The following is a 24,274-nucleotide window of genomic DNA, read 5'->3' as shown; positions in this document are numbered from 1 at the left end:
TATATTGAAAAAACCAAATTTTTCACCCTCTCATTTAATAGCACTCCGCGGTATTATCTTCTCTTATAACCCATTCAACGTTTTCTGAAATCAAAACTCGTGAACGTCTTAGTTAAGATATAATCAATAGCCTGAAATCCTGGATTTATTCTGTTCTTCAAACTTATAACATTTTTTAACCCCTGTAACTTCGACACCCAAAATAATTTTTTTGTTTTTTTCAACTTGGAAGATGTGTCTACGCATAAAAATGAAACTTGCATCGATTTTTAATTTTTTAGACTTCCTATAAAAAAATTAAATTGTAGAAAAAAATTGTTTGAAGTCTAGACAATTGAACATTTTGGACAGAAGGTGGACAAACGAATTAGACTAGTTTGGGTCAAATATTTTGTGGTCGCAGTTTTGGCTTCACGAAGCTTTACCTTGACTAATTGAAATAAAATGTAAAACAAACAAATTTTAGGCTTGTATGTATTTTGAAATAAGTTTTTGCAATAAAATTTTTGAACTAAGAAGGGCAAACCAAAACAATGAAGGAATTTGTTTGAATAGCCGATAAATTGATGAAATGTGTAGGAAGGATAATTTTCACACTGAAAAAACAAATTTTTGATTTTTAAGAGGTTGTTAAATTGAAAAAAAAGTTTTTCTTTCACATTTTTTAAACTAAAGTTTGACTAACGAATATCAGTGATGTAATTTGTTGGAATTATCGTGGTTAATTGAGAAAAAGTGTAAAAAGTACAGTGACAAAAAAAAAAACAAATTTTGATTTTTAAGAGGTGGGTTATTTGAATACATTTTTTTTGTCAAAGTTTTTGAACTAGGTTAGTGCTAGAGTATTGTTGTTCATACGCTTCATATGAGTTAGCCTTTTCAGTGGATACACGCTTAATTGTTTGGATAGGTTAGTACCACCTCAAAAACCAATTTTTTGAAAAAAAGGTGAAAAATGACACCAATATTGAGATTTCAGCGCAAACAGCTAAAATTACACTGGTCAACAAAATTAAAAATTTGTTTTCACAGAAACCAAATTATACTTTTGTAAACGTGCATTTCCCCAGCCCGGACCTATCGCAAAATTTAAAAAAAAGTATGCCAAAGTTTTGTACAAGTTTTGTACAGTTTTGTACAACCAAAGCCGAGTTATAGCCAATTGAAAGTACCGGGCTGGGGAAACGTTTCCTTTTCCTTTAATTTTTTTTAAAATTCAAAAGTAGGATCTTATTTACCACAGAACATATTCGTTACAGTCGTTTTTGAAGAACCGGTTTTCTCATAGATAAGTATATCGTCGCTGTAGTTCTAATACCTCGTAAGTGATCGTAACCCAGAAAAGTCTATTTTTCAGGAGAGGCAAAAAACCAAGTATGAAATGTATGAGAATCAATACAAATGGTCTGGTTTTGACTAAGCGAAGCTCTGAAAATATCGATGTTAGGCAAAAAGGATCTTTTCTATTGCATCCGGATTTTTTCAACAATATAATTGCATCATTAGTCCAAAATCTCCTTTTGCTGGGTTACGAGTTATTAGAACTTAATAAAATCTTTTAAATGTGTTTTAAAATTGTTTTAACTAAAAACATTTTTAGGTTTTTATATATATAAATATAAAAAAAATTAAAGGAAATTTCTAAACGAGTTCTTGCGACAGGTGTTAAAATTTTCTTTTTCGTTCTTAACATCAGACAAGATAAGCATTTTAAAACTTCAAAAACGACGTATTCTTATTTGTTTTCTAAAAATAAAAAAAAAACATCGCCTTTGCCATACTTTTGATGATGTTCGATTCAAAAATATTATTCCTCACTTATATCCCCAGCTGTATTCACATCATGACATCAGCACAGCTCACGTACAAAACTGCTTAGCTGTTGCCCTTTGACACTCATCTAAATAACTCACCTCAAATCTCAAACTACAAATATATAAAAAAAAAACACATTCCTGCAACAAATATTTAAAAGATCCCTCTAGATTGTGGAACACAACCATCTGTCATCAAAACAATGACAACAAAATCAAATAAAAAACCGATATTCCCCTAAGTCTTGTAGTATTAGATATGAGTACTCACTCCCTCGCTCAAAACCTCACTCATCCCTAATGATATGGTTCCATGAAACTAAAGTAATGCCTCACGTCACTCACCAGTACGCGCTCTGTCTAATAAAATTGTTGTGGTATTCTAAGGGTGTTAAATTACCCCTCATCAAGACAAATCACATTTTTCTAAAAATATAACAAAATAGACACAAAAAAAACACACCAATTGTTTAAGGATGCAACTAAAAAAAAACCTTAAAGGGGATGAAGTCGAGCAAATGGTTACATCGGGTGTCGAATATCTACAAAACGGATGAGTCCTTAGCTACTTATAGGAATGTCAGGTTGAGCAAGAAACAAAAAAAAAAATAGAAATAAAAATAAAAATAAGAAATCATGATAAAATGAGAAGAACTTTTTAAACGAACGAGAAATTCACATCAAGACTTGCGTCAAGTTCCAAGCTCTTCCATCAAGATCGATTGTTAAGGGTTTACTTTCGTTAAATAAAAAAAAAAAAAACATTTTTATATCCTGAATAGGCTGCCATTGAAGCTAGAAGTTTGAAAATAAAATCTTAAAACAACAGCTCTCTAATGAAATGATAAATGAGGAATCCTTGTTAACGGAGGCAACCCAGCGTTCTTTAAGTTCCTCATTCTCACTCCATGTACAACAACCGTTAAGTAGAAACAAAAACAACACATTCCTTTGGTCCTTACATTTCAATGAGAGAAGTTAGTGTGTTGTCGATGATGATGGTGATGATGATGATGATGAGTATGGAAGAACGATAGGGATGATTCTGTGATTCCGGTCTTTCGGTTTAGCTGAGTGTAAAAAGGTATTTATCGGATTTACCGTAAACAGAGATGTGTCTCAGTTGTCTCAACAACATTGTTTGTGGACAGTAACGGATTTGTATACAAAATAAATAGAGGTTCTTGATGGCGGAAGATTTTAGGGGCGCTATAGGCAAGAAGATTTCGAAATTATCAGATCAATTCTTAATCAATTTTTACTTACTTCACCACCTGGTATAGCTCCAGGCATTAAATCCACAAATAACGCACATACATAACGATGTTCTTATACGAAACATTGCAGAAAACTATGTATGTTATAACTAAAATTTAACAGATTAATGGTGAGGTGCAAGATAATACCTAATAAAATTATAATAAAAACTCAATAATGTATTAAAATGCTTCTCGGAAGAATAAAAACATTCTTTGCAGCAAAAGGCAAAAAATAAATATTGAGTAGGTAATGGCATAATTTTTTACACTACCGTTATCATAAAATCTTTTCAAAATAAATTGCCTTTTGTTCCTATTTTTTCAAAGTACAGAATTAGTACAGATTTCCGTCGATCGTAATTGTATGGCCACCAACTGTTTGGTGTAGAATTAGAATTCATTATAAATAGTCCCCTCTTCTTTGTCCGTCATATTTGCATTGGTTCACATTGCAAAGCTAATGCCTCCGCTTCTTATGTCCATTTTTTATATCTGATCTATGACCAGGGCTGTAAAAATATTAATTAAAATAATGCATTTGAAATTAAAAAAAAAAAAAAATATTTTTGTTTTTAATGCACACATTTTGCATTGATTTTTTTTTAATGAAGAAATTTTTTATTTACAATAACATTGCAATAACATTACGGTTGTTTCTGAGAACAGAACACCGAGACTTTGTAAAAGTAGAAATGCGTTATTTCAAACAAAATATTTCTTCAAAGTTAAATCAATCATTTTAGAGTAAACAATGTTAAAAGTTAAATCAATCATTTAGGAGTATATTACTCAAGTTATAAGACACAAGAAAATCTGCATTAATAACACAAATTTAAAACGCTTTTTAATTGCAAAAAAATCCTTTTTCTGCTAAAATAACACACAGGTTTCAAGTATTGGCCAAAATTTTATGGAATCTTACCAAACTAAATTCACTAACAAATTGTGTAAACCAAACCACAGATAAATATTATTTGGAAAAATAAACACCTGTTGAAATTTGTCGGTCAAATTAAAGTTACTTTTAAAAATTCACAAGATTAAATAAAAATAAAAGATTGATAACGATAACTTAATAAGCTCGGGGAGTAAGGAGCCAGTTATAGCTATCATTGAAATCAATCCGGGAAATTTTTTGAATGGATATTTGACTGTGTTGACTTTTGATTAGAAATGCAAATTATATATTGATGGATTGCCATTCACACACAGGATTTTTTTAAGAAAAAAAAAAAGTTTAATTGAATAGTTATTTTTTGCTAAAAAATGTTTTTTTCTTTTTCACGGACGGAAATTCATTTCCCTGAACAGCTAATTAATAACATCAAAAAATAAAACAAATTTGTGTTTCAATTTCACACAGTTTCACTGATACATTTCTGTCAGATAAAATTTATCGGCTGGATTTCAACCAAGAAAACTAAAACTTTCAATGATAAGAATTTTCAATTATAGAAATTTTCATTGATTGCTATACTGCCCATAATCTCGTAAATCATACTTCTATCATACTTCTGAGGGAAACACTAAATCTGATATCGCAATTTGCATATAAAAATGAAAAAATCAAAAGTACATTTTGAATTCTCTGACTCATTTGAAGACCTAGGCTAAAAAATAAATGAGAATAAATCAGAGACAATGCCCTAACTCCAAATATGAAAAAAAAAATCAAAATCGAAAATTTTGTAGTTAGGGCCTTTACGAGATTATGCCATTATAGTAGGGGAGCCCGAGATGCTAAATTTGCAGTTACTCGAGCGTCATGGGGATCTTTTGGATTGCGAAGATTAGGTTCAAAAACGAAAAAAAGTATATGGAAGTTTTCCATTTAAGTGGGGAAAAGAGCTTATAAACACTCTAAAAAAATGTAAAAAAAAACTGTCACATTGAAAAACTCGAGCGCGTCAGATATTAATAGAGTATACTCGCATTCTCTTTGTGATAAGTGATATATATTAATCTGACAATTAGACAGTGGTGGGTGGCTGAAAAAAGCGGTAGAAAAAATTTAAAAAAAAAAGTTATTCAAGCGTGTCAGATTTTGAGAGGGCACGTTCAGTGAACTCCAAATAGTGTTCAATTTGAATAACTGACGATTTGGACGTGGCCTACACTTATAAATCATCTTTGAAAATGTAAAAAAAAATTGTTAACTTAAGTTACTCGAGCGCGTCAGATTTTTGTACTGTAGGCTCAGCTCGATGTCAGAGTCACCCTAAATGATAATCTGACAATTTAAAAAAAATAATGAGACAGTTTTTGAATAAAACAATATTTTTCGTTTCTTCTGGTTATTACTGGATGTAATACAAAATTTACATTATATAGGTACATATTATATACAAAGGTCAATCAATAATTTAATATTCATCATCACTGGATTCGTCTTCCAGGTTGGTTTCCACTTCTTCAACTTTGTCGTCATATCTCGTGTTTCTGTAAGCAAAAATGGTTGTGATACCTACTTGATAATCTTTCTTTCGTATGATATTATATTATTAAAAAGTAAAAGTACCTAAAGTCATAAGTTTTGCTCGTCTGGTCTTTTACGAAAGAAAAAAATACCCCAAATCTAAGAACATTACGTAATGACCAGACGATCAGAGCTTCTATATTTACTGAAGATGGGGCTTTTGCTATAAAGTTAAGAATGTCACGTTATTCCTCGATACAAAAATTTGAGTATTGGACCGGTCTGGAAATTCTCCGATAACACAGCCACACAAAAAAATATAAAAGTTCTGACCTGGGGTTGCGATTAGGTTTTTCATATAGTTTTGGGGTCGCTGAAACCGAATCCAAAGTCCGTTTTGCCCCATCACGTCAGGTTTTCGAGATAACCTCAAAAAATGTCACGAAAACAAAAATTTTTTTTCTCTGATCTGGATGTGCGAATATGTTAATCATATAGTTTTTGGATCGCTGAATCCAGATTCGAAGTCAATTTTGCCCTATCGCGTCAGGTTTCTGAGATATCCTCAAAAAAATGTCAAAACCAACAAAACAAAATTTCTTATCTGGAGTTGCGACTAGATTTTTCATATAGTTTTTGGGTTGCTAAAACCGAATCCGAAGTCTATTTTGCCATATTACTTCAGGTTTTTGAGATATCCTCAAAAAATGTCAGATAAGAACTTTTTTTTGAGTTTAGACATTTTTTGAATATATTTCAAAAACCTGACGTGATACGGCAAAATAGACTTCGGATTCGGTTTAAGCAACCCAAAAACTATATGAAAAACCTAGTCGCAACTCCAGATAAGAAATTTTGTTTTTTTGGTTTTGAAATTTTTTGAGGATATCTCAGAAACCTGACGTGATAGGGCAAAATTGACTTCGAATCTGGATTCAGCGATCCAAAAACTATATGATTAACATATTCGCACATCCAGATCAGAGAAAAAAAAATTTTGTTTTCGTGACATTTTTTGAGGTTATCTCGAAAACCTGACGTGATGGAGAAAAACGGACTTTGGATTCGATTTCAGCGACCCCAAAACTATAAGAAAAACCTGGTCGCAACCCCAGGTCAGAACTTTTATATTTTTTTGTGTGGCTGTGTAATGAATTCAATATAAAACGTCTTTTAGGGCTTATTCCATTTGGCACGTTATTTTTTATCAAATTTAATGAGTTCTTTAGATTTTTTTAAGTCAATCCACATAATAAGTGTAAGTAAATTAGACAAAAAAAAATAAGATATTTCGACAAAACGTTAAAAACTCACCAAAAAATTGTATTTTTTTTTACTGTACGTGCATGCTTTATCGATAATTTTGGCCATATTGCCCCATAAAAACCGTCAGATTATATGTTTTTCGTGTTCCTGATAAAATTCCCTTCAGAATAAAAAAAAATTTATCGCGCTCGAGTATTTCGAGGTGACGTTTTTTTTTTACAACTTTGTGCCTCTCCCATTTTCTTATGCCACGCTCAAATTGTCAGATTATTGAAATATACACTTTTCTGGATGTACTTAACCTACCATTTCTTAATCTGACGCGCTCGAGTATTTCCGAGGATCGATTTTGTTTTACTAATCTGACGGGCTGCCCACAAAGAACACCACTTTTTTATTTGGTAAGAGTACATTACTGAGTACAAGCTTTCTCCCCATATGATTTTCTGACGCGCTCGAGTAACGCGCGAAATCCCTTCCTGGGCTCCCCTACTATTATGGGCAGTATAAGCGACCTGTCAAAAAAATTCCGATGTTTGGTTTCAATGATTAAAACCAATGATATCTATAACTGGCCCCTAAAAGACTTCGTCAGTTCAGTTAATCCAGAATAACATCAACGAAATTGTTGAGTTAACTCCAGCCTTAAAATGCTATTTTAGCAATGTAGTCACGTCCCTTAGTTTGGCGGGCACTTTGTGGCTGAATCGAACAAAAATTAATCTTATTAAAATTTGAAGCTCTCATCGTTTTTAAGTTATTGAATTTTCCGCCAAACTTAATTTTTTCCTTCGCTAATTTTTTTAAACAAAACCTGGAATATTTTTAAAAGTGTTTGAGCTACAAAATTGGAGTTTACATTCAAAATTTTGTTTTCAAAAAAGTTATCTCCACTTGCCTGATCAAACCGGAAGTGCGCTTTTGAAAATTTTAGTTGAAATAAATATTGACTGGGTGAATCTACACTGAGGGAAAAAACTCAACGTAAAATGTAAAATGTTCAACGTTGATTTAATTTTGAAAAAATTAACATGAAACTTCTTCAAAATAAAATTGAAACAACGTAAGAAATTTTTTGAAGTGAAAACTTCTTTAGTATCGTAGTGATTTGAAACGAGATGAAACGAAAACGCGACACGAACATTCAAGTTTTTATAACTTTATTGTTTTAATAGATAGATGAATGAAATTTGTACCGTGGATAGGTAATTAAATAATTGTACAAAATTTCAATTAATTTCATATTCAAAATTCTGAGATGACGGTACAAAGATGTTCTTTTTCTACACACGTTATATCTTTTGATCTAGTGCACATACAAATTTGATTTAACTTTAATACGCATGCTGATAACATAACCTTTTATTTGATATATCACACATAACGGTGTGTTCTATTAGTTCACAATCTTAAATTGAAAAAATTGAAAAATACCTCGAAACACCTGGTGAGATCTGTTGCCGATGACCAGCTACCAGTGTAGGAAGAACCGTAATCTCAGTTTCAAATTTCGACATAGTTGCCTTTAAAAAAATTCTTACTTTTTTTGTAGGCATGGTAGAAATATGATTGATACGTCACATAAAAGGTAAAATAATAATGATATAAAATTTATTATAGGTTGTCATTTAAAATAAAATGCACGACTGGGGTCGCACGTACTTGTTCTTGCAGTCGAAAGCACTTTTATGTTAGTTTACTTGTAAATTTTAAGAGCTGGCCATATATAAACTAAAAAAAATTGATATTGGGGACATTTAGGGCAAAATTTTGTAAAATGAAAAAAAAAATGTTTTATTTGACTTTTTTTGGAAAAAATAAAAATGCAGTTTTATTGCAATGGCTTCAAATATTACGTCTGCAAGGTTTAATCAAAAACGTTAGAGCCGTTTTTGAAATATATGGTTTAAATGAAAAATTTGTATGGGAGGTACACTTTCTAAGCGAGATATTAAAAAAACAAAAAAAAAACAACTTTCAGAATTCCATAAAAATCATCTGTATAAAATTTGAAGAAAATCCGTCCACCCGTTTAGGCTGTGGAAATGTGTACAGATGGATGCACAACCGCACAGACGCACAGACGCACGGACGGAATTGCGAGACCCACTTTTTTGGAATTCTCCATCATCGTAATGTTGGTTTTGATTAAAACCTCAATTTTTTTTTCGACACGAAACCAATACTTGCCCTATAGAGCAAGTAAAATGGATTTAATGGAGAAAAAATTCTAGCTCTTTTTGTAGATGTTGTATAGACATGGTCGATATAAACATTTTGACCTGAAACAATAAGCTTTCAGATGGTATAAAATGTATTGTAGGTTGTCATATAAAAAAAAAATAATGAAAATGAAAAAAAAAATATATTTTTTCGATTTTTTTTTTTTGCAAGAAAAATGATTTTTAAGGTTTCACTTCAACCACTTGTGAATTGCACACATGATTTTTTTTTTTGTCGGACTTCAGCTTTAGTTGCATTTTATCATTCTAATTTTCAACAGTGACAAAGCACGTTGGTAAAGCATTCGCCTAGTAACCCAAGAGTTGTAGGTTCGGTCTCCAGCGGCTGCCCATTTTTTCTATTTTTTTAATACCTAAATTGATGCTTTTTTTTAAAGTTGAAACAACTTTGTTTTAAAAATGTTTTATATCGGTAAACCACTTTAAACTAACGATGTTCAACTAAGATTTTAAAATGTTCGTCTTCAACGCAAAATCATTCTGAAAAATAGTTGAATCAACGTGGTTTTCGTTGATTTTAAGTTGTTTTTTTCCCTCAGTGTACAAAATTAATTTTTGTTCAACAACTTAGCATTTAATTAACTACAATTTTGGACATCAAAAAAATAGTATTTTTCGTCCGCTTACTTCAGTCTTATATTAGCGGAATTTTGAATAACAAAAAAAAACTGTTTAGGCTATTTAAACCAAGTTTGTTGAATTGAAAAGCATTCAAGAAGCCACAAATTTAGAGGTCAGGCAAACCTATTGTTTTTAATCATTTCAGATTTTGTCCGCTTACTTCAGACTTATTTTGGCAAAAAATTCAATAACTCAAAAACCATGCGAGCTACAAAAATCTCGTTTGCGCTACAAATTAGCATTTAGTTAGCTACAATTAATGTGTCCGCCAAAGTATGGAAAGTAATGTAGTCTAATTTTGTTCACACTTCAGTTCAGGTTAGTATGTAGTTAAGTATCAAACCAACATTCCTTGAAATACCTACACCTTTTCTAGTGTTCTAGTTTTAGTAATATGAATCCATCTCATTTTGGATATTAAAGATTGTTCAAGTACCGATTTGTCCGTGTTGGTTACTTGATTCCCTAACGTTTCCACCCCTTATAGAACAGAATTGAATTCTTAGGCCATCGACTTGTCCAAATCCTACACTGGTTTAGGATAAGTTACGAATTTACCAATTACCGTCAGATTTGGGTTGAAAAAGTTAGCCGAATGAAAGACGGAAAAGAGATGGGAAATGGAAGGGTGTTTCTGCGGGCCGTACAAAATATATAGATAGGCATTCCGAGACGTTCTGGCGTCGTTGGCGGCAGCAGCGGTTGCGGCTCTTAAGTAAACAGCACTCGAAATCGGAATACACCAAGTGTGAATCCATTTGATTGACAATTTATTTCTCGACACTTTTTTTTTTTTGTTTTTTTTCCTCCTCAAATCTTCCTATCTTCCTTCCTGTGTGCGTGGGTTTTGTATTTTTGTTTTATTATTGCTTTCGATCGAAAACATCCCTTCTGTCCCGTTTCCCGGTATAGTCTCTTGTTATTGTTGTTTTTGTTTTTTCTTTTTGTCGCGTGCGTGTGTCTGTGTACGTACGAACAGCAGAGAATTAAGTGTGTTATAATGATTAATTGGGATTAATAAATGTTTGGAAAGTGTGAACGGAGCGTAAAGTGTTAAGTGGAATGAATGTTGCACTAAATGAGATACTAATGAGGTTGAGTGATGTCGGGGTTGTATTGTTTTGTACCACCTACAACATACACCTAGTCTTTTATTTGAAGGGTTTTGTTATTAAGGAGGTGACTAATGGTTTTTCTATATAGTTTGAACGGGACCGTGGTATAACTCTTTTACGAAATAAAAGTTGTATGAAGTCATTAAGATGAGGATAATTTTTGTGTTTTTATTCTTTTGATCATTAAGTTGAAGGGTTGGAATTTATTGTTGCATGAATTGAAGAACTTCTTTGAAATTTATGTTGTATGTAGTTAAGGTTATTGTTATGGGTTAGGTAGATTATGTGTTGACAACACCGTGTGAATATTGACAGTACAAAAGTGTTGCAATTAGGGTTGAAAATAGGAAATATTTTTTAGGCAGGACGGACCAATTGAGGATGGACTCTTATTTTCTTTGATGTTGGATAGTTAAGAATTCAATGAAGTGGATCGGTTTTCAAACTTGATGGAAAACAAAAAAATCAAATTCTAAAAAAAAGAAATACTCAAACAAATTTAACATAAAATATCAGAACATTTTGGTTCACCTGGAGATTTACCACACGAAAAGATGTATTAAATCAGAGCACTAGTGAGTTATCAGAACAAACCATAAAATCATATGATGCTTTGCAATTCGTCCATCATAGGCTTGCCTTCCTGGGACTACTATATTTGAAAACTTTTAAAAAATTAACGCACAACTCGAGACAGACTTTATACCATCTTGAAATTATCAGAAAGAATTTTTGGCTGGCAGTCAGTAAACAATTTCAAGGAGCTAAATAAGTGCTGGAAGCTCAGTACCTTTGGGCAAATGCCAACAGCAACACAAACGAAAAAATCAAAAATTTCATTCTGAAGATCCCTTTTCGGAGAGTTTTCTAACATTCTTGACAATTCTGTCTTAGAAATAATAGTTGGGAGAGCCAATACAGCACTGCCACTGGTGATATGCCGAAGATTGGCCTATGCAGTAACAAAAGCTAGTATTTTAACAAAAAATTAATTTATAAACGAAGTTTTTATGTAAAGTATTAGAATAGAAATTCTTGTTGAAATGAATCAGGGTATGTCAAAGTCAAAGTAACGTTTCCACCCCATAAACTATGTCATTATAACAGATTATTTCTCAGTTACGATCCTTCATAGTTCTTAAGTTATTCTAGGTGAAATTTTATACAATTCAAAAAATCTCAATTTTTGCCAAAATATATATTTTTCGCAAGCTTCCCGATTTCGTTTTTTCCATTGACGACTCAAGAAAAGGGATCAGATTTGATCACAGAGACCACTTAGCTCAAGTTATGTACAGTATTTAGTGAATGTCGATTTCCGTGAAAAATTTCATTAATTTCCATTGTCGAATAAAAAAAAGTATATAGGAAAGGTTCAAAAGACCATAACGCATTAACCATTAGTTGCACACAGTGATCTGAAAGAATAGTCCAAAAACTATCCACTCTACTGGACATGTTGAGTTTCAGGGAAACGAGAAGTATCGGAATCCTACGAAAAGGCAGGTGCCACAGCACTTTTTGAGAGTTCCAAACCATTTTAAGGTGTAACAAGATACAAAACCTGTTTCCTGAAAACTATGAAAACACCTAAAAAAAAAAACTTGTCCTGAAAGACAGTGTCACCGGTGGGTTCTAAAAGGAACATAAAGAAACACTAGAACACATACTAGGTAACTGCGGAGCACTAATACACAACTTGGGATCACCCCAAGCAGAAAAATAAAGTACCAACCGAGAGCTTTTCGGTCGGTTAAAAAAAAATGTGTTAAAAATATCGTAGTCTTGCTTAAAAACTACTAATACAGTCAAATAAGGTGAAATAAGGGGTAAATCTCGGAATGAATGCTAATAGAAATTTTTTTTTGCTCAATACCTTCGTTTTGGCATTCTATAACATAGGTACCCTGAAAGTCTAGAAAAATCTAATGTCCGCAAGTCGCGATTTTGAAGGTCAAAGCGCGAAATGGAGATTTTCAAAATTAGCAAAAATAGACGATGGTGTTATATACACATATGATACATGATTTCAAGGTATTTTTTTATTCTGATTCCAAAAAATCTAAAATCAAGGCAATCTGACGCCTCTGAAAAAAGTTATATCTGTTTTTCATCTGTTAACCCATATTATTATAACAGTTGCAATCTTACTACCGAAAAACCCTTAAAAGTTATTTTCCATGAGGGTTTTCATATCCATTATCATTAAGAATCAAAACAATGCAATGAAAAAAACATAATAAATCTATGAACAAATGGTATTTTTTGAGAAAGGGGAAATTTTAGGATATGAACTAAAAAACATCCTGGTACAATCTTGGAATTAGTGCCAATAGGCTAATTTTTTGGTTTCTATGTTTGTTTGGATATTCTATAACTTATGTCAACAATCTAAAAAAATCTCATGTCCGCAAGTCCTAATTTTCCAGGTTAAACTAAACATAACCCATATGATTTCAAGGTATTTTTTAACACTGATTCCAACAAAACCCACAAATAAATCAGTCTGCTCATCCCTGAAAAGTAATGTATGTACATTATTCATGTTGAGCTGACACAAATGTCTGAAGTGTAGTTTTTCAATTTTTTAAAATCTGCACCTTAATTTCAAACCAGGAAAATTAGGACTTGCGGACATGAGATTTTTTTAGATTTTTGACATAAGTTATAGAATATCCAAACAAAGAAAGAAACAACCAAGATGATTTTTAGTGCATATCACTAAATTTCCCCTTTTCTCAAAAAATACCATTTTGTCATAGATATGAATGTTTTTTGCATTGCATTGTTTTGATTCTTAATGATATGGATATAAAAACCTTCATGCAAAATTTGGTTCCGCTACCATAACTTTTAAGGGTTCTTCGGTAGTAAGTTGAAACTGTTATAATAATATGGGTTGACAGATGAAAAACAGACATAACTTTTTTTCAGAGACGTCAGATTGCCTTGATTTTAGATTTTTTGGAATCAGCATTGAAAAATACTTTGAAATCATGTATCATATGTGTAAATAATACCATCGTCTACTTTTGTTAATTTTGAAAATCTCCATTTCGCGCTTTGACCTTGAAAATCGTGACTTGAGGACATGCAATTTTTCTAGACTTTTCAGGTATGTTATAGAATGCCAAAACGAAGGTATTGAGCAAAAAAAATTTCTATTAGCATTCATTCCGAGCTCCGAGGTTAAACCCTTATTTGACTGGATTATACGTAGTTCTCGTTGATATAATCAACGAAGTCACCTCGGTTAAATTAAATTGTTTAAAATTACCATTTTATTTTATTGATCGAGAAACTCGGTTAAAATATCAGATTTTAGTAACTACAATTTAACCAAGATAGTGGATAGATTAAACAATTTTAAATAACCGAGTCGACTCGTGTAATTTTAACCCAGGTAAGTTTGCAGGCGCTATATTAGCAAACTCTCATAGTTGATTTTACACGAGTTTTACGTTGTTTTTAACCGATCATTTTTCTGCGTGTACCAACTCTTGAAAAACTATAAATAAATTAAATACCTCAATGGTATCAAAATAAAAATACCTCTGTATAAAAGTAAATTGCAGTAAAAAACTTGGAGACAATAGACATTTTAGATCGTGGTTCTTCCTCTATGAACTCATTGAAAGCGCCCGATAGCTGCCCCGAAGGAAGTTTTCCTAGTATACATATATATTTTATTAAAGATATTAGCTATGTACACTGCTGGTTTCAACGTCAACTACCGAAAGAAATTTCTCCTATTTAAAGAGAATAAAAAATATACAAAGAAGTATTATTAAAACTTAAACAAAAATTTGCGAACTAGATCTATCCCCCCCTTAGCGAAAAGCTATCTACGCCATTGGCCTGGTGTGAAAATTCAATGTTAACCTCGTCCTCGGGATATTTTAAGTGAATTTATTAATTTATACAGAGAAAATTATTGCTGGTGCAAAATAAAATCGAAAGACTATACAAATAAATACTTAAAACTAAATTAGGCAATAAGATTGTCAATTTTTCATCAATGTTACCTGACAGAGAAAGACCTCAATAATACAAGACAAGAATAACTGATAGTGACGCCTGCAGGTTCATGACTTTGGTATTTCGGGCCAACCCTAGTTCTAAGTTTATGAATAAGTATATTCTCAACCAACTTGGAGATCGTATTTAAAAAAACTCCACGCATTTGTTTGGAGTAGGCCTAGCAGATGGTCTTAAAAAATAACACACTTTGCAAAACCCTGATATTACCCTTGTGGATGAATTTGCTGTTGGTACATATTTTGACTGCGTATTTTTGCGTTTTAAGTTATCTTATTCACTGTCAGTCTACATATTAAAAATATAAAATTTAAAGACCTAAACAAAATAAAAAAGGCCCAAACTACCCACATATGAATAATTTCACATAAACTATCGACCCAATCTATTTTTGGAGAAAAAAAAAAACCCAAACGAATGTTAAACAATTACCCCCAAGGTGGTATCTAGATTTACAGTAAAATACTCGCTCATCGACCTGTAAGAAATTAACTCCAGCTCATTACCTTGCAAAAAAAGTTAACTCAAAAACACACATTACACTGGTTAACAAGGGTTCTGTTGCCGGAACAAAAATATACTTTTCTGAAGGTTTTTGGTGTGTTGAACTCGAATCCGAAGTCAAAAAAATTCTAGCAGCTCCCGTTTTTGAGATATTACCGTTAGAAAATGCAAAAAAAAACGTTTTTTTGAGTTTTTCGGACCTTATTCTATTGTATAAGGAAAATTGTTTGAGCATATTTAGTAACGGTTTCTATAAGAACTATTTCCCATCTTTCGATACCTGTTTAAATCTTTTCAATATCTTATGTATTGCCCGAGATATCTTAAACTGAAGTCAGTGGGTTTGGCTTCATATATCATAAAGAAGATAATGACATTATAAAATTTTTAAAAATATCAAACAACTGAGGATATCTCGTGAAGTAAAAAAGATATCGGAGAGATTTAAACAGATTTAAAAAGGTGGTAAATAGTTCTTATAAAAACCGTTACTAAATATGCTCAAACAATTTTCCTTATATAAAAGAATAAGGTCCGAAGTACTGCATTTTCTAACGGTAATATCTCAAAAACGGGAGCTGCTAGAATTTTTTTGACTTCGGATTCAAGTTCAGCACACCGAAAACCTTCAGAAAAGTATATTTTTGTTCCGGCAACAAAAAAAAAGTTTAATTTTGTAAACCAGTGTTATACACACATACGAAAGTTGTAGGAAGGTTTCAGATACAAATGTGGTTAAAGATTGTAGGTGTAGGTACGTAAAAACCCCTCGTACATAAATACCAACTGTTATCTAGCTATCGTTCTCCATTTAACTGTCAAAACAATGCAACGCAAGCATAACATGATTTTTTTTAAGGTCCTTTCCCCCATGCCTGAAAACAGAAAAAAAAACTCGCAAGTTCACATAAATTTTCACAATGAAAATTCGTGCGGATGCAAATTTAAAATCATAAAATGCGAAAATTTATATCACGTATGCATCGTCAACTACTCATTCTCTCTCTCTCACTCACTCTCTCTCTCTTTGTCTTTCGTTCTGTTTGAAATACCGAGTTGAAATCTGGTAGAGTCCTTTCTGACTCTTTCTCTTGCCATTTCCATATTTTCACTCCCCGAATAAACAAAAAAAAAAGAAAATTATGCGAATTTCTTTCGTTTTTATATTTAAGTCAACAGAAATATAAAAAAAAACCGAAAAAATTAACACAAATGTTATTCTTAAAAATAATAAAAAAAAAAAAAAAACAAACATTGTCGTCCTTTTTATAACAGAAAAAACGACCTGCCTTGAACAGGCTAGAGTCCTGTGTGATGATGGCTGATGGGGAGATCGGACGTAAGAGCAGGAGAATTAACGTATTCGTATATTTCTTTTTTTTTTCAGCGCCATCTTCACCATGTCTAAGGTAATAACCAGTTATGCCTGGTGGATGTGGAATCACATTTGCATTGTAAAACATCAACTTAACTGTCATAATAAACAATTTCAGGAAGTGGTTTACCTTAACTGATGGCGTAAATAAAACCGAGGCAACCTTGAACTGGCTTAAATCGTTTAAAAGGCATTAAAGCTGGCAAAATAGTCGTCTTCTAAAATAAGCAAGAAATTTAGACATTGACAGCCAACAACCCACTACAGTTTAGGGTTGCCAACATTTTATAATCCTCTTGGACTTGAATCCTTAAAACAGTACAAAAAAGTTACCTATTCGAAAAATTAGTTTTTCAAAATCGCAATTTCTGAATAGAAATTGAAATGTCCCTGTTGGGCAATTGACACCTACTGGCAACCCTGACGTTTTACAAAAAAATAAAAATACAAAAAAAACAAAAAAACTCAAAGTGAAAGAAACAAACTTTAAAAGCTAATAGCGATGTTTTTGCTTCAGGGAATTACATTATGAGTCGAGTAGAAATGTCATTCGTAAACAGAGATGACAATCGCGACAACAAGGGTTGTGAAACAAGACAAACAAAAAAAAAAACACTCACAACAAAGGATGACACACCAGCAGCAACAGCAACCCCTCTTGTTAGAGACAAAGACAAGCTTGGTGTAGGGGGGGTTAGAAGAAGCAAACAAAAAGACCGATGCCAAGAGTTGTAGTTTCATTTTATTCTCTACGCTGCTGCTTGGCATTATTTGATGCTGCTGCTTTTACTTTTGCTTCAATTTGCTGCTACTGGCTCTGTTGCCGTTGCTACTGCTAAAAGTCAATGTAGCCCCCGATGCTGATTTGTTTATAGGAAATAAAGGAAATGATCCCTAAATTATGGCTTTGTTTACCCGAGCGCAAAAGAAGTTCCTGCTTTTCTTGGAAAAATAAGAGGGTCGTAGCATGGAAGTATAGTATAGTCACAAAGAGAAAGTTTACTCGATATCAGAACAGACAAATGGCAGACGGTTGAACTAAATTTCGCCTTCAACTAGAACTCAAACCCATACCCCACTACCTACACACACACACACACATTTTCTAGTTTTAAGATTCTTTTGTATACGCTTGTTCGGCCTCTTTGGGTTGGCTTTTTGGTTGGCAATAGTTTTAAATTGATTTAAGGAAATTCTATATAATTTGTCCTGGAGAAAGTTTTTTTTTGTTGTGGCCCCTTTTGGCCTCTTGTTTTCTTGTCCTTATTGTTTTCAATTGAACCCTTGTGTTGTGGGAAATGGTAGATATTCTTAATTTTGTTGATGAAATATGTAGTGCGAGTGGCACGAGTCATTTATGGTCATGATGGCGGAACACTCACCACATTTTTGCAAGAGTGTGTGAAAATATAAGAAAAACTGATGACAGTGCAATAAAAGCGGAAACTGAGCGGAAATTTGATGGTTCCGGTGGTTAATTCAATTGGGGTATCGTTTTTTATTTCCTTCGCCATGGTTCTATTTTAAATTTAACAGGCTGTTTCCGTAGAAAATTGAAACTGTTGGTAAAAAAAATTACCACACGAGAAAGATACCTACTTTTTTTTTTATATTTTCACATCTACACATTTTCATTTTTATGGTCTTACAAACAATGTGAGCTAAAATTAAAAAAAAAATAGATTTCTGGATTTGGATTGGTCCATATAGCATATTCAGATGCGGATGTGATTTGAAAATTACTTATGAGCCTGTTTACCATGTTAAATATTTTGCAATGTTTATAATAGTAGCACAGAATATTATAATTCCGGAATGCAACTTCTCAAATCATTATTATTTATTCAGTATTAAATTGGTATATATTTTATTTTTATTTCTCTTCCTTTATGTATTCTTTTGAAGAATCTCCATCATTTTTACTAAATTAAAAATAGCATTCCTTCAAATTCGCAAATTATTTCATTTTGAATGTCAAATCGTAAGGGAAATTATTTATATAAAAAAAACTTGTAAGGTGAGCCAGAAAAAATATTCTTGTATTTCTTGTATTTCTTGCACTTAGCAGTCAGTTGCTAGTTCTTCTGTTGAAATTGGTCATTTATTGCTCACGATATAGCGATTGAAAAAAAAAAAACACAGAGAACCTAAAAAAACACATTTTTTTCGATATAATTTTCGAGTTCTGGGAGTTTAAATCTCTACGAGGATTATTTGCGGCGACACTTCATATGTAAAATACCGAATGATCACTTCGTTATTTTTTGTATTCTTTGTTCAACAAAAGAAAATTAATTTTTAACCAAAACTGTATCAGGTACGTGGGAGAGTTATGAACTATTCCACAACGAAATCCAAATCGCAACAAACAAAAAAGCAAAAAGCATACAAATTTAGTTCAAAAAATAATACGCATACGCCACAGTGACCGTTTAATAGGAATCATTTTAAATCAGAAGTTTTTATTGAAATATTTTGATTTTTGTAGGATTATTGATGGGTCTTTATAGCTTAAAAAATTGTTCTTATAACTATAGTTCTTATTTTGAGTGAAGAAAAAAAAATGATATTTTTTTCAAGCCTCGTACGCAAAACTTATCTGAAAATCAAAAAATAAAAACATTCCTTTTTGAACCACTTTTCAAAGCGGTTACTTTTGGCTCCAAGATTTTTCAATTTAAGCTCCATACCTCCTAAATATTCTGGCAACACTGTTGAAATGCTTTGAATAAGTTAGTACAAACTTTGGTTTCCACCAACTTTAGCTTAAAAAAAAAAATCATAACTACTCTTACTTTATAGTTAATAGTTTTGTCAAAATTTGAATGTTTCAACATCAAATTAGAATACCCGAGTGAATGTGTTTTTTTTACTGTTTTAAAGAATTGAATGAAATACCTTCAAAATTTTATTTAATTAAATTGTATTAAATTAAAAGCAAACTTATGTGTATCATTTTGAATTTAACTAAAAATTTGAATTCGATTCGATATAACTATTTTGTTAAATTATCAAGAAAATGGTTGTGGATTCCATCACCAAAACTTAAAAACTACAACACTTTTTATTTAAACTGACCACATTGGTTTTCGGGACTATTTCACTGTCATTTCTGCTGAAAAATTACATAGACAGATAAGTGAAAGTTGGACATTTTTTTTCCAATCCACTTTCAATTGGCACGTTCAGGAAATATTAGGGACTAAATATGTAGGCAACGTCATTTTCTGAACTGAAATTTGAGTAAATTGACTAAATTAGTTTGGATACACCATTATTGTCAAATTTCGAAATTTACTTGAGAATTTTACAGATTGCGTGGGGCAGACACCAAATTTCACTTAACTTTGATAAATAAATATTATTAATTATAACCGATAATGCACTCTTTACTCGTTTTTCACACAAATAGATTTAATTCTGTTGTAATTAAAAAAAAATCATCTGTCATGTTGACAAAAAAAACTGACCAATCAGAGACCGAGAAATTGCCAAAATGTTTAGTCCCTAACGTTTCTGAACGTGCCCAATCACATAATCGAACAATTTCAATTATGTTGATTGTGACTATAAAAGATTGGCAAGAAATACCTCACCAGTGGGAGACTTTAATAAAACGATGGGTACCGTAGATGTTTGTGTTCATCAGATCACTAGAATCGTCAAAGAAAAATATTTCTAAATGTAATTTATTTCTTTGTGAGGGATCAAGGCATGAAAATATTGGGTGTGGCGAACGGTATCCTCATCCTTTTAATCCATTCAGGTTTTGCAAGATTAGCGATTACTGAAATCAAGTCTAAATTAAAGTTTCTTAAGTGCTTTATTACAAAGTCATTAAAAAAAACTTAAATTTATTACGAATTGCAAAAAATCCACGAAACAATAATTTTATCAAACAAATTAATACTTTCAAAATTTTAAAATTTCTAACAAAAAAAAACCACTCTGTCGTATATTTTATTAAATTTCATAAAAAGGATATAAAATAAAAAAAAAAACAAATTTCCATCCATGTTGACATGTGTAATCGATTTTATATTCTACTTTTTTTAATGGCCATAAAAAAATTAAACATCCCAAGACAACCAAAAAAAAGAAGAACCTTTATCCTCCTCCGTTGCACAGCATCGCATACATTATAATCTGCCTTGAAATGACATTAAACATCCATTAAAATGTCTTTGCTTGTCTTTGAAGTGTTAAATAAAAAATGTGATGATAATCACAAAAGCATTGTCGTAAAGTCGTCAAGCTCCCCAAAATACCATAATACACAATGAAAATCTCAAATATATAGAAATTTCAATCTCTGATGTACCTATATGAAAATTTTGTCTCCCTTAAACCCCAATTTTATTCAAATAAAAATATAATTTCCCCCAAGAGACAGATTGCATATATTAAATTTTTCTATGCAAGTTAATTACATACTTGTTATCATTTTTTTTTTTTTTTCAAATTTTGTAAATTTTGTTAAGGTACTTACCATTATTGGCTGTAATTGCATTCGATGCAGCTACACCGGAACTGACTCCATTATTTCCACTACCGCCATTGCTGCCACCGTTAATACTGTTGCTCATCGAAGATGTAGTTGAATCACTCGAAACAATAAAAATCCTCATCAAAAAGATGCCAAGCGTGACATAAAACGACGACATTTTTTTATAAATTTTTTTGCCGTGTTGCAATTTATTTTATGATTTTCAATTTTAAAGAACAAAACGACACAACAAAAAATATACAAGAACAAAAAATATTTCCTTGTTTAGAATCACCGTTCATTCGGTGGTAAAATTTTTTCTGTTCTACTTTTTTACAAAATAACAAAAAAAATTATTTGATTATTTTAAATAAATCTTTTAATTGTTGTACACTTTGTTTGTTTATTTTTATAATTCTTTTTTTTTTTGTATTTTATTTAATTTGTTTTCGTGTTTTCTGTGCACTGACCCTTGTTATTGGCAAACAAAAAAATATATTCATGGTGTTTTGTATCCTTTTTTGTGTATATTTGTTGTCGTATGGAGAAGTCCTGTGGAAGAGACCAACAAAACAAAAAGGAAAATTAAATGTGAGCAAATAACTACGAACGGAAATTTGCGTTGCAAAGTTTTTTTTTCTGTTTTTTAATTTTTTTTTTTAATTTAGTTTTTCTGTTTTAAAGAGGACGGAAATAATTAAAGGATTTCATTTCACAATTTGCTGCCCATTTAATCCGATTATACGTGAAAACAGTGATAAAGGGACGTGATGTGCCATCCTGATGAGACTTTGGTGGGTGATGTGGTAGAGGTTATTCGGGGGTGGATGAATTTAAAAACAAACAACAAAAAAAAACCAATCTCTAACAAGGCGAAAAAGCAATTTTTTCCGAAAATGCAACAGATAGGTACCTCTCGTACTCCTTCCATACATCCTGTCTCTGATCCCTGAATCATGGATCGGGCCCGAGTTGTATGTAGTAGATAGATATTGCAACAAAATGATGCATATGTGGTTTATGTGGGTACGGAGAGAAGAGCAGACGCGTTGCAGCAGCAATGTCCTTCGTCGAGATAATGAATTATTTGCCCATCAGAATTGCGCTGCTGTCTGTTTTTATTCTCAATTTTTTTTGTTCGTTTTTTCTTTGAACTTTTTTTCCACATAGCTAGAGATATAAAAATTAATTGATTGATGTGTCGAAAAATTGGTAACGAGCAAAACGAGATGTTGGATGTGTTTTATCCTCGAAAAGAAGGACATGGACATGACCAACACGTCACGGATGACTGAAAGAGTAAATTGTTCCTTTTGTTTGGGTTTAATGTGACGCTCTTTCACAGATTAACAAGTTTTTTTTCTCGTAGGTACGTACTTTTTTTTGTGTTTGATTCCGTCAGGAATGCCATCCAAACTGAATTCAAGTTGATGGGTGTTGGGACAATAAATCCTTGATATTCTTGAAAAGGATATATAATTGAAAGTGAGAGGAAAAGTGAAGTGAGTTTTTTTTTTTTTGTGATGGTAGGTATTTCATTAAAATCATATTGTGTGATAATGTGATGATTGATGAGCAGATTTGAGAGGTCAGAAGATAAGTAAATTGTGCACGTCCTTGGATGTTTAAAGAACAAAATATTTATCGTTTAAAGTGAATGTAAACTGCAGACTTGTAGTAGATATAATTATAAAGGTAGTAAGTCTTGTGGTTTTTAAGGAATGAAATGGAACTCAATATCTTCAGAAACTCATATTAGAAATTGAACCTAAATGTGAACCTTGAGTTTTTTTATTTTCCTTTAAATACTTATTTAAAAACAAAAATATTTAAATACTGATTAAGAAGAAAGATAAAATATACATAATATCAAATCTCTGTATGTAAACTGTGTGGTAGCTTACCAAATGTAAAACAAATAACGAAAATTAAGATCTTTATATTAGGTAACGTTACGACTAAGCAGCTATCGGAAAAACGGTTGTCAAATTGCCACCATTATTATGAATCTATAAAGATCTTTAAAATCTTAAATTTTATCTGGATTGGTTTTCTTTATTTTTATAATATTTGAAAATTCAATTAATGAAGTCTTGAAAAAGACGTTTCAATCAATCGAAATTTTAAAATAATGAAATCTAAATTTCACATTTCATAAGAAATTCAAAATTTTGAACTTCTAATCAAAAATGATCTTCAAAATTCAAGTCAAATATACCTAAATATTTAGCCTAAAATATTTCTATGCACAAACTGACTATAAATATTGCTCAACCCTTCGCAATCAGATCTCCTATTAACCGTATTATCTGTATTTAAAATATGTAACATTTCTAGTAACATACGTTTGCTGTAGTGTTTTTCTGTCTGTATAATATCAACGTTATAGAAATCTGGTCTATGTCCTTCATCTATGCAATGCAAAGCCAATGCTGTCTTATGTGAATGTCCGCTATTTACATATTTGTATTGTTTGGAATTGAAATTAATAAGACGACCTGAAGATGTTGGTTTTTTGTACCAATCAAATATTAACCTATTATTTCTTCTCTTAATCAGAATGAAAATGTATGAGAGTGCGCACACTACAACGATTAAGTAACGGCCGATCAAAAAGTTTGTTTGATCGAAAAAAAAAGTTTGTTTTACTACACAAATATCAATAGATAATAAAAAAAGCGTTTTTCTCTTTTTTAAATTGCCTTAAATTCTACCTTGTGTATTCATTTTAAATCGAACACTCACAACTATTTTTGATAAAATTTAAAATTAAGAAAAATAAAAACATTTTTTTTTTTGGTATATTTTGCCATGTGTCTATATTCATGGTTACTTATAAGAAGAGATTAAAAGCTAGAGCTTGTTTAGATGTTTAGATGACAATTTTCCATAATTTGAATTAAAATTGAAAAATATTATTTAATACAACTGCAAAACTCTTACAACACCCTGCTTTGGATTTTCTTAATGCTTAAAATCAATAAAATTATAATTTCGGACAACATCAAGTTGTTTTGGTAAGCAATAAAAAATGAGTTGAAAATGACTTTTTTGAAAATTAAAAAATTTTAAAACTTTACGGGCCTAATTAATTATTTCTCCATTAAATTTTAAATCTTCATTAGAAAAGGGAATTT

At 31.5% G+C, this 24,274-nt stretch overlaps 1 protein-coding gene across 1 annotated transcript in view; it reads right to left on the bottom strand.

The window, feature by feature from the left end:
• LOC129916502 (lachesin) overlaps positions 1-24,274 on the bottom strand; it is a 133,648-nt gene that overhangs the window by 94,074 nt on the left and 15,300 nt on the right. Inside the window, exon 2 of the mRNA XM_055996502.1 lies at positions 21,141-21,689. Within this exon, the coding sequence (XP_055852477.1) occupies positions 21,141-21,315 (175 nt within the window). The 5' untranslated portion in view covers positions 21,316-21,689. The remainder of the gene's footprint in view (positions 1-21,140; positions 21,690-24,274) is intronic.

This window comes from Episyrphus balteatus, chromosome 3, assembly GCF_945859705.1.
Source record: "Episyrphus balteatus chromosome 3, idEpiBalt1.1, whole genome shotgun sequence".
NCBI classification, from domain to species: Eukaryota; Metazoa; Arthropoda; class Insecta; order Diptera; family Syrphidae; genus Episyrphus; species Episyrphus balteatus.
Note: the sequence above shows the minus strand (reverse complement) of the source record. Positions and strands in the feature narration are given on the sequence as shown.